The sequence below is a fragment of the Neltuma alba genome, unplaced genomic scaffold, assembly GCF_004799145.2.
Source record: "Neltuma alba isolate B1F8T4 unplaced genomic scaffold, ASM479914v2 tig00012836_pilon, whole genome shotgun sequence".
Classification (NCBI taxonomy): domain Eukaryota; kingdom Viridiplantae; phylum Streptophyta; class Magnoliopsida; order Fabales; family Fabaceae; genus Neltuma; species Neltuma alba.
Window position 1 is genome coordinate 296,722 of NW_021637225.1, and position 11,746 is coordinate 308,467.

General features: G+C 39.0%; 2 protein-coding genes across 2 annotated transcripts; both read right to left on the bottom strand.

Annotated features, from left to right (window-relative positions):
* Positions 1 to 486: 486 nt before the first annotated feature.
* On the bottom strand, positions 487 to 3,607 carry LOC114731505 (proteasome subunit alpha type-7). The gene is made up of 3 exons (XM_028918686.1): positions 3,295 to 3,607; positions 2,215 to 2,629; positions 487 to 851 (listed from the first exon to the last, which is right to left on the bottom strand). The coding sequence occupies exons 1-3, from the start codon at positions 3,465 to 3,467 to the stop codon at positions 690 to 692; spliced, it is 750 nt and encodes a 249-aa protein (XP_028774519.1). The 5' UTR covers positions 3,468 to 3,607; the 3' UTR covers positions 487 to 689.
* Positions 3,608 to 4,272: 665 nt separating this feature from the next.
* Positions 4,273 to 11,236, bottom strand: LOC114731503 (histidine kinase 1). Its single transcript, XM_028918684.1, is given in 13 exon segments — positions 4,273 to 4,774; positions 5,100 to 5,569; positions 5,572 to 6,241; positions 6,397 to 6,537; positions 6,829 to 6,871; positions 7,031 to 7,292; positions 7,537 to 7,626; positions 7,741 to 7,867; positions 8,014 to 8,173; positions 9,062 to 9,309; positions 9,461 to 10,255; positions 10,366 to 10,608; positions 10,878 to 11,236. Coding segments are annotated over 13 exon segments (3,726 nt in total). The 5' UTR covers positions 11,139 to 11,236; the 3' UTR covers positions 4,273 to 4,558.
* Between the last annotated feature and the right edge of the window lie 510 nt (positions 11,237 to 11,746).

Consider the following 11,746-nt stretch of genomic DNA (forward strand, 5'->3'; position numbering starts at 1 on the left):
AAAAAATATGCAAGGAAACTTGAAAATGGATTTTTTTTTTCGTTGTTATTACTGCACGTCCAAGGTGATGGGATACAAGGTGTCAGGGTCAGACATTGGATAAGAACTATTCAATTCAATGGGGACCATAGCTTATGAATCATGTCGCCTTATATTGATGAATTTTAGACTTCTTTATTTCGAATTTTTCTTATGTTGCTCTTAGTAGCGATGACTCCATTGATGATAGAGGCTGAGGGTGTATGCTCCGCTAGACTAGATGACTAAAAGATAAAAACTACGTGACATAGCGCTCCATGCTCCAGCAGGGCCTCTGGCCGCAGTAATTTCGATTAGACTGTTAACAGACTTTGATGAGGAAAACTTCACAGGGACACGCAAACTGTGAAGACGGACGATGATGCAAGACTACCCAGTTTTTCCGATACAACACTGTTTATACTGGCCTATTTACGGAAATAGATATGGTAAATGCAACCATAAGCAGTCCCGAAACCTCTTGCCAAAAGTTTGCTTCATCTCAGTAAACATGATTTCAATCTGAATTCACCACAATCATCAGCATTTCCTTTCCCATAAGGATTATCACCAGACATTCACGGCATAAATTTAACCCATAGTATAGCAAGTTCGGCCAATACCTAACAACACAATGTTGGAGTAAAACAAAACACAAGGGGAGAAACAAATCATGTCTCCTTCGGAGGGCCTTTCTTTGCAGCCTCAGCAGCAGCTTTCTCCGCTTCAATCTCAGCCACAATGGCATCAATTTCAGCTTCCTCAAGTTGCCGCAGACCATGCTCCTTAGTCATCACAGCAACTTCTATGTTCTTGCCTCCACTCTCAACAACCTAATTACGTACGCAGAAAGGGGGGAAAACAATTACAACTGACGTAAAGTTCCAGTGTAAAATATGCAAACCATCGCTGAAAGTACAACTATAGTAATGCATCAGGCACAGACAAAATCTGATCCATTTACAATTGACAGTTTTGAACACTTACAACAACCGGAATTTTTATTAGGTTTACTCAAGATTTTGTATGAAGTACAAGAAACCTCTGACACGCGAAAGCATTTGTGTAGGAATCGCTAGAACCAAAATTTCGATAATGAAAAGCGTGAATGCATTGGCAAGCCACTAAACTTGCCATACCCACAAAAGTTTTGAATGCATTGATTACCAGGTCTCGACCTACCATTAAAAAGCACATGAATTCTTATTCCAATGAAAAGCATGAATAATTCAAAATCAGAAAGACCAGTGTGCAACAGTCATCTTTCCTCCCAGGAATATTATGAAAGTACGACTCCATGATGCCCTCCCTGTCCATATGATCCGCCCCAAGAGCCAAAAAGAGAACTCAAATTACTAGCACCGGGGCAGCATCAACTCGGGCCCCATAGAAGCCTACACTTCAGTTCTCATGTTAAGCAAAACACAGCAGCAATGCTAAACAAAGGAATGTCAGGAATGACTTTCAGCCATACTATTGCACTTCCATAAACAATTATATATTTAGCATTCTAGTTTATTCGTAAGATGGAGTTTTGGACACATAGCATTGTTGTTAGTTGCTTGAACCACTACAGAAGCAACTCCAAATTAAATATTGGAAAACTTGGAGCAAGTAACCACAAGTCCAAACTAAATTCTGCATTTTTTTGGCAAACACCCTTTAAATCAAAATATTTCAAACTATTATTTAATGTTTCTTTGAATCTTATGATCTTATAGATTTATGATTCATGGTTAAAAAAATTAGCCTTTTGATTCATGATTTATACATAACTGTATTAAATGACAAGTTTGACGTATTCCAACAACATTCATATATTCCATGTCTAGAAACCTTGTCCAAATTTTAAGACATCAGATCTATGAAGACTCTCCTACAATGAGCACCAGTCAAATTCTTGGCAAATGTCACTGGCCTGCTGTCTAGGTTAGGCATACAGATTCCACTATCTTCTGCTTTTATAATGTCTCTTCCAATCACTTGACTTAGAAATCAACTGAAAACACTCTACTCTAAAAGTTCCTCCCAAGTCATTGACAGCAGACTATTCAGAGAACAGATATCTGGAAAAAGCATTAAAAAACAGAGACAAGATCCTATAACTGAGACATCTTGCAGAAAGAAGGTGCAAAGATAGATAATTTGAAGTATGGATATGGTATAAAACACAGAAAGAATCATAAAAAATCTCACTTCAAGCAAGGCTCGAATAGCCAGCTTCACAGTTTCTTGCCCAGAAGTTTCTTTATAGTTCTTCTCTAAGAACTCTCGAATTGAATTAGAGTTTCTGCCAGTTGCATTAGCTTTCCAAGCTGAGAACGTCCCAGAAGGATCAGTCTGGTACAGTGACGGTGTACCAGTGTATGGATCAAAACCAACAATCAAGGTTGAAAGGCCAAATGGTCTTACACCACCACTTTGAGTGTACTTTTGCTGAAGACCTGCAATGAAACGAGTTATGTACTCAACTGTAACTGGGTCCTCAAGAGTAAGCCTGTGACTTTGACATTCAACCCGAGCCCTGTTGACTAGAACTCGGGCATCTGCTTTTAGTCCTGCACAAGCAAGGGCAATGTGATCGTCTAGACTGACAATCTTCCTCACCGATCTGCAAGTGAAAATGCAACAACATCATGAAAAAGTGAACACAGTAGCATACTTTCCAAATTTTTAAAATTTTAAAGATAAGTTGATAAGTCTTGCAAAGATCTATTGTCAAGAGAAGACCAATATGAGACAAAAATAGGAAGCATAGATGCTAACCTGGGCATAAGAGTTGAAACAAAAATCAGATACAGACACTATACCCATCATTTGCAATGGGTAACAAAAAACAAGGCAAAAAATTGTAGCAACATTTAGAGACAGACACTATATCCATCATCTGCAATGGGTAACAAAAAACAAGGCAAAAAATTGTAGCAACATTTAGAGACATGTTAACCAACCTACATACCAATAGATCGAATTCTTGGTAAATTGGTTCGAAATAAATATTATATATGTCAACGACGGTAGAAAAGTATCTGTGGTTTTAGTAAATATTATCTAAGTTCAAAGCATAAAAAGGTTCGAACACATACAAACCGCTTGCACCAGAATTTTATTTTTAGCCAAATCGGAAGCGTAAGGGATCAATCCCACAAAAACCCAATTACTGCTGAAAAGATCATTCATGCTGAAGTCAGAGTATAGACGGAGCAGTAAACACCCGCGACTATCCAGAAAAGGGGAAAACCTTAGTAATGTTAGGATGAAAAAATAAGGAAGTACCTGGTGTCTTGAAGTTTGGCGGTGGACTTTTTCTCGACGCCGAGAACGACAATGTCAGTGCCGCGGACGCCAACGGCGGCGTTGCCCTTGCGGACAGCTTCGAGAGCGTATTCGACTTGAAATAGATGGCCATCGGGTGAGAACACTGTTATAGCTCTATCGTATCTCGCCATGTCGATGAGATTCCCTCTTTATCTCCTCCAATTTTACGAAGGACGAGCTTTTCCTTCTCTGCTGATTGACACAGCAACGGACGATCGTGTTAAAGCTTCGAAACCACGGCAGCGGAGAGAAGCCCCGGCGTATTTGTCACCGCGAAGTAGGCGCGTGGCTGCTTAAGCAGCAAGGATACTACTAATCATGGGCTCTTGTGGGCCTTAGGCCCGTAATTGGACTAACAGAATTTGACCCGGTCTTATTGATACTACAGGCCTAATATTTCAGTGAAGCCCGTATAAAGGCGATGGCCCAACTTTACATTTCCAAGGCAGCATCATCATGGTCAAAAATTGACCCAAACAAATCATCCTATCAGGGATAAAACGCTCATCATTCTTTGAAAGTCAGGTCATGTGCTTACGTCCTCAGATGCATGCAACAATAGAATATTGGATCCAACAAAAGTAAAAATTTTACCATGTGATCTGTTAGAATGACAGGAAAAAGAATGCTAACTCAGCAAGTAAATCAATCTAGAGAGTAACCCGTGGTCGTCTGGATTACCCCACATGTATTTTATATATTTGTTAAATATTTTAGAATGTGTCAATAAAACGGACATTGTATTGCATTCAACAGGTATTGACTTTCAATCATGATATAGTCTGGTCAAGAAATGAGTTGATGTAGTAGAGGATTTTGTGTTTGTATCTGAATGTGTGTATGTATTGCAAGATATTCATATATGCAATAATAATTAGCACTTCAAGCTAAATAATTCATTCGAATCTGGTTAAAGAAAGAAAACTTGATAACGTCTCGAGAGGCAGTCTCTATGTCTCTTTAGTTGATTGTTTGTACATTTGCAGGGTATGTAGTCAGAGTATAGCCTGCTACGAAATAATAGCAAGTCAAGAAAGAAATGAGAGCAAGAAAACATTTGCACTTCAGTATTATTTCTAAGTCACAGGAGCGTGGGGCCTATATATTTCTCAGATATACATGTTAAGCTATGTTTTCCTCGATGCCACTAAGCGGCAGAACACATTACATATATGCAGCAGCCTAAGCAAATCCCTGGTTAACTTGGGTACAAGGTGAGAAGTCAGGATGTTGTTTTAGTGAGTGATAGGATGGTGGACACCATCAGCTTGAAGTCAATTGGCTTTGTCAAATAAGCATCCATGCCCACCTCCAGGCACTTAGCCTCATCACATGACATTGCATGGGCTGTGAGAGCAACAATGGGAATGTGCGAGCCAGTTCCTGCTTCTGATTTCCTGATTGCTTTCGTGGCTTCATAACCATCCATCTTTGGCATCTGAATTTTCAATGGCAGAGGGAATCAGAATTACAAATCAGAAAGCATTGTTGCTGTCTTTCAAAGATAGCCAAAGAGTAATCGGAAGAATAGTTAATAATATGAAGTACAGATTTATTAGTAGTCATATGCTAAATTCCGTTTTTTATTTATTTTGAATGAGTGGAATCAGCTGTGTTTTCTTAGGTTGCTTTTAGGCATGTTTTCTGTATACACATTTCTATTTTTCACGATAAAATCTTATTCAGGAAGTAGTGCCAAAGTTTGAACTGGTACTTACTGACAATCACTTCTAAGCACTGCTAATATACTTTATAATCATTACCTGACAATCCATAAGGATCAAATCATAAGGTGTACAGCTGATAATTTCTGTTTGAGATATTGCGCTTCTCTCCTCCATTAGAGACTCCCTCCTACTATCTTCAGGGCCGAGCATGCAATTCAGAGCATCCACAGCCTGCTGTCCATCACCTACTGCGACAACCGTAGCCCCCATTTTTTCCAACATTATGGTTGCAACTCTTTGAAGTACCGGAGTGTCTTCTGCAAGCAATATCCTCAGACCTTCAAGGGATTTCTTTCCATTGACAGTTTTACTTGAGCAAGTGACACTAAATGTTTTCCCAGAACCAGAATCTTTTCCTTGAGCTTCTGTTGAAAATGATGCTTGTAATTTTGGCTCCGTGTCTTCAAGGACGTCATGGCAGTTGGGGCTAGTCTGACATGATTCTTCTTTCCTTGAAATGTTAACTTCTGTGCAGTCATCAGTTAATCCAACGAAGCAGTTTTTTTGTTGTACTGTGATGGTGGATGGGATTTTACAATTTTTTCCCTTGGTTTATCTCCATTGGAACTATTAGAAGCACCCATTTCGGATATGTCAGAACCATCAGAGCTAGCACCATCAAAATGAGTAGAATCAATATCCAGAAACTCGTGTGCATCACCCTCTTTCGCTGTGGTTCTTGAAGCAGTCATATTTTTCTTTTGCAGCTCGAGATTTCTCTCCTTTATGACAGCTTCCAAAATATGAAACATTTTGGTTTTGTAAAGGGGCTTGTTGACCATCAATATATGCCCCTTCCTGCGAAGCTCCATCTTTACGGTCTTGGAAGTGTCATGATTTAGCACCCATGCGAACTTTGCTCTCCCAAAGTACTTGTAAAGGAAGTTGAGCTGTTCCTTCCATATATCTGTGCTCAAATCAAGCAGCCCTATGTCCACTATAATGACAAATGCTGGGTTCCTCATTTCTTCTATGCTGAGTAACTTGGACTTCCAACTCTTATTTACTGCATAATGTGCATCAAAACCATTACGGTCGACTGAACTTGCATGGAAGAGTTCCCTCAGAATTTGCGTCAGTTCATTCCATTCAGATGCCTCTAGAGTGCAAGCCCCATTTTTCTGTAACCATTTAGATGTGATAGATCGACCCGTGTCTCCATGTAGTGCAAGCAATACCTGCAATGAGATTTCTACTTTCAGAGTCTGCGATGATTTTCTGTTATCCACTAAGCATACGATTGTTCCTCTCTGGGTTCTCCATAATGTATATCCTATTATAATCACAAATAATTTTTTAGATGTTATTTGCACGAGAGTGCGATTCTACTCACCACTAAGTCATTCTCCGCATAATCTATTTGACAATGTTGTTCTGTGGCATCCGTGGGTGTACTGAGAAGCAGGTACAAGCGCATCAGTGTTCCTGGGCCTTCCTTTTTAACAACCTTGATTTCTCCACCCATCTTATTGACCTACCATTGAAGCGTACTAATAAGATCAACAGAATCATATTTAATTCAGCAAACTTGTATGTCTTTTAAGTAGGAAAAAAGGGGACATACAAGTCAAATAATTTAGCAAGCTTTATGTCTTTTAAGCAGGAAAAAAGGGGACATACAAGTAAAATACTAAAACCCTGATATGAAAATACGATTTTTAAAGAACATGAGCATAAAGCTCTAACTGAAGTTTTAAGCAAGCGATATTGTGAATAGCAACTATCCTTGATTTGTCAGAAATATTACATACTAAAGGTTACCCACCAAGGTTCTCACGATGCAGAGTCCTAGACCGGTGCCTCCATGCCTGAAACGGGAAAGGATTGACCCACTGTTTAACATTCACCCGTTAACATTTAAAAGATATGATAACTAACAGATGTAGGTTTCACAAAAGTTTGAAAGTTCAATACAATCTCATGTGACAACAATCATAATGTCTTTAGTTAAATTGGAAATTTCTTACAATCTAGTGGTCGATGGATCTGCTTGTTCAAAGCTTTCAAACACAGAATCCCATTTACTCGGATCAATCCCACAGCCCGTGTCATCTACTTCAAACCAGATAATTATTTGGTTGTCTCTTTTAGACGCCTTCTTTGCATTGTTTTCTTGTTGCTTCATTCTGGTCTTTTGTGGAGCCCGGGACTTCTGATTAAGACGAAGATTTGGGATATCACTGGAACAATTCGGGTTCTCGCACCATCCTCGAAGAATAACGTGACCAGCTGTAAGCATTTCAAAGAGTTAAGATTCCGTTCAGAATTTTGGTGCTTTGTCAATGAATGTGTTAATAACACCAATGCAATCAAATGTTTCCCTCTAATATGTGAACATCAAAGTCAAAAACCAAGTTTGGATGTTTGTTCGACTTTTCTATGGGGTCAAACAGGTAAGGACCTGTTTCTTGGGCTATAGACATAGTATTAAAAGTTTATTACAGAAAAAGCTGGAAGGAAAAGTCCGACTTACATGGAGTAAACTTGATTGAATTGTTGATCAAATTTGCAAAAATTTGAACAACCCTAGCAGAATCACCCTGAACTAACTTTGGCATATCATCTGCAGGAAAATATTTATTAACTAAATGCATCAGAATCTTTTTACATGAAGTTGACAATCATCTAAATTTTACTGTAAGTAAATGCTCTGATGCAAGAAAAATACGATTCATACCTGATAGGTCCAAAACAGTCTCTACGTTGTGGTTAATGCACTGCACAGAAAACATATCTACAAGTCCTTCAAGTTCCCGTCCCAAGTCAAATTCTGCATTTTCTAACACCAATTTTCCGGATTCCACCTAGATTCCATAGATGGTTAGGAAATTTTTTCAGCAGAAATGCAGTTTTGTCAGAGGTGAAAAACACGAAATTGATTTTCAATAGATGACTGCCAGTGTATGATCAGATGCTCTTAAAGGAAAGGCTTAGCTTACATATATCTCACCTTACTGAGATCCAATATGTTGTTAAGGAGACGGAGTAATGCAGTTGAGCATTTTCTTATCTGAGTGACTGTTGCATATTGTTCATTTGTTAGACAATCATCAGATATAAGAATGTCAAGCAACCCAATCACTGCTGCCATAGGTGTCCTCAATTCATGACTGTAATGTAACCAAAAAGAAAATATGAACATAAATTTTGAGCATAAAAGGCAATACCTTAAACAGGAGAACCAAATGTCCAAGACAATGAAGTACATCAATGTTAAAATTAGTTTATCAAAGGAAAAAATGAGACCAGAACGAAAAATTGTTGGTGGGAAATGAAAGAATGGTCATGCTTTCAAGGGGAAAAATCAGCGAGCACATATAATTCAAATCTTCCTGTTCCTAAGATAATGCCGAATCTTGATCTCTCACACTAGGCATCACACAAGCTGTTTAGCTAAAAGATCCGGCCTTTTACACCTATTACTATTTGATATCCTCTGAATCCCCCGCGGGCGGCTAATCCAAATCTGCCAGATTTGATGAAACGTTTTTTGTAGTCGACCAGTAATACCTATTCATCGCGAGCACCAGTCATGCTGAAATGAGACAGTATACAGCATATTCATATTTTTCAAGATATAATGGCAATTCACTGGTCCTATCCAGAATTTGAATGTTTGGCTGTACCCGTAACCATTGACATAACTGGAGAGCTACGGCAAGTTCTAGTGTAGAGTTGCCTGCATCTACCGTCATAATTCATAGTAGAATTCCGAGTATGGAGACCAAGCAACACATTTTGAAATTACATCAGATGTTCAATTCACTGAGATCAGACACCTGACAACTTCTGATCAACCATCGGTCACATTATTTCTTGTTCTCTAAATTATAAGCTATGAGTAGGTTAAAATCATTGTATAAGCTCGCGTAACGTGATAAATACCTATAACTGCAGAGATTTTCAGATTTTTTCCTCAGTAGCAGCTAGGTGAGTTATTTTAAATTTATTGTGGCCAAAAGAATTAACCAGATTAACACTGAACAAGAAAAACCAACCTCATGTTAGCAAGAAACTGACTTTTATAGTTGCTTGATGCCTCTGCCCTCCTTCTTGCTTCCAATTGTCTTATTAGTTCTGCTCTTAGTTTCATTTCCTTTGATACCCCATTTGTCAGAATTAAAATGCAAACACATCCAATGACCAGAATACACAGAGATGCAGATATCAGAATAACCAATGTTTTGAAGGCTCTTTGATCAACCTTCCCCATAATATACTTTCTTGGAATAATGATAACACCCACCTGCACAAAGTTAAATCCGGTTAATTGTAGACGGGGAAGTTATACAAAACATAATGAATAAAATAGTGTCTAAAATTTTTCCTGGAATTGACTTAATGTTTAAATTTTCTAAACCAGATGTAATGAATAGGTGAACTGTAACCAAGTTTACCAGAGGAAGCCTCTTCAAATTTAAAAAGAATGAGTCGATGTAATATTGCTGATGGCCTAGCTTGACATTCTCTAGGTGAACCCCATGACTCGGAGGAAAATTCTTCCCATACGTTCTCTTCAGCCACTGGGCTCCCAATCGTATTACATCATCTTCACAATCAACAGCCATCTTAAGCTTCAGAGGCTTTGAATTTGTCAGCAATGGAGCATTTGTGGAAGTAGCAAGTAAGTAACCCTCTAGGGAGGTCAAATAGATATAGCCACTATGAAATTCAACTAGTTCTTTCATTAGCTGGCCAACGCTATAAAGTGCGGTTGTGACACCCACAACTGCCACAATGCTCTTGTTAGAAGAGTCCCAAACTGGCAGCGCAGCAGAAAGCAATGGTGAATCTGTAAACTTGCTTACAGCAACATGCCATGAAGCTGCCCCGTCAGGGACTTGAGAAAGGCCAGCAATATTAATCAAGTCTTCTGGTGCAATCTTTTTAGCTTTTCCAATCTTCTCACCACTAACAGGGTCGAGTGGTTCACGATACCAAGTTGCAGAACTGTTACCGCGAATGGCTTCATCGTTCCAAGCTTGATGTGCTGAGAGTGATTTCATCTCATTAGCGGCATTGGCACCTATGGAGTAGTTTGCAAGATCGGAGTAGATGTAAAATGTATTGTTGTCCTTAAGATCTCTGTGGAATGCCTGAACAAAGCCGTTCCTGTAATTGATAGTTATTGAATTGAGTGCCTTGCGGCTAGAAAAGAGGGCCCAGGTCACAGACCTCATAGCTTCGTACAGCTGCTAAGGGTAGGAACAATGCAAACAAGCGATAGTCAATACTCTTAATTGTCTGAAAGATAACAAGAAATATTAAGAACTGGCAAGAGTACAATGACTTAATAAACAACCTCAACTTGTTCTGCTTGATTGGCAGGGTTGCTGTATCGTCTGATTACATACTCAGACAGCTCAACCTGAGCTCTTGTGATTTCAGCAGTAGAATTCAAAATATTCCACATCCGTAAGATGGGGCGTTGTAGCAATTCATAACGAAGTCCATATGCTAAGTTATCAAGTGATTTTGCTGTATAGCTCTTCGTGAAATGCCATGTTAATATAGTGAGCAGCCCAATCAAGATGGCTAGCATGACCTGCATAAAACAAGTCAGTCGTCAGGTTCTTGTCTTCTCCACGATGAAGCGCAGGCAATAACTCCAGTCTCAAAAGATTCAAAGAAGGTGGTTCAGCTTCATCAGTTTTCTTAAATTTTCATACGAGATTGTTCTGGCTTCATTAATCTCATTGAAATAGCAGTGGGAGTACCATTCTGTATTAACCATGGATTATAATACACGATAAAAGCAAATTCCTTAGAATGATGTGTGGATATTTAGGTGGGTGCTGGAAGATATTCACCGACCATGATTGCCAGGCGAACCACGAACACACTGTAGTAGGATGAGAGGCATTGAGTACTGGCATACTGGAATTCTTCCTTTTCGACATCTCTGTGGAAAATTCTTCGACCACGTGGTGTGCTGCTTGTCTTGCAAGAAGAGGCAAGAGCCCATAACCTGTCAAATACAAGTCTGCATGTGCTACCCATTGGTGAGGTCGTTGAAACTGGTGAATATACAGAATTCTCAGAAGAAATTTCCTCTATATCTTCTTTAGCTGCCATAACTTAGCGGAAGGTGTAAGCTTTTAGAATAGGCATGAAGAAAAATGGCTTGTGTTTATGCTCCTCTAGTGTATGCGCATCAGACAGAGGGAAGCCACTAAGGGTGGATGTTTTTAATATATGAATTGTGTCATATCCCACTTTTTGGTGCTATGGGCGTAGTTTTTATTCCTTATCCGCCACAATTTGCCAATCCCATCTTTCCAGTTGGCCAAATCTAAGCGGTGACACCATCAGAACCACCTATTACGCAGAACCAAGAGCAAGAAAGAAACCATGGCCAAGAAACTTTGAAGTGGGTGCTCTGGAGCCCACACCACACTTCTCATCATTGTCTTGAATATTGCATAAACATGTTTCTGCCAATCAGAGACAGTGACAGAGAAAGTCAATTTTAGGTATGGTAGAATTTATAATTATTATTTTTTTAAAGTATGGATCGGACTCATTACATCGTCCAAGATTTAATCTTGGTATTCCTCGCATAACATTGATAACATTTGCTATTTTAATTCTAGCACGGTTGTCATAACATCGCTATTTTTGAACAACACAGCTCTTTCTTTCTCCCTCTCATCATTTCTTTTACCATTATCGTTACTCGTTCC

Coding starts and splice junctions, on each gene's coding strand:
- LOC114731505 (XM_028918686.1), bottom strand. CDS start 3,467: ATGGCGAGATACGATAGAGCTATAACAGTGTTCTCACCCGATGGCCAT. Junction 2,630..3,294: donor GCCAAACTTCAAGACACCAG/GTACTTCCTTAT, acceptor TTTCACTTGCAG/ATCGGTGAGGAAGATTGTCA. Junction 852..2,214: donor CTATTCGAGCCTTGCTTGAA/GTGAGATTTTTT, acceptor GTACGTAATTAG/GTTGTTGAGAGTGGAGGCAA.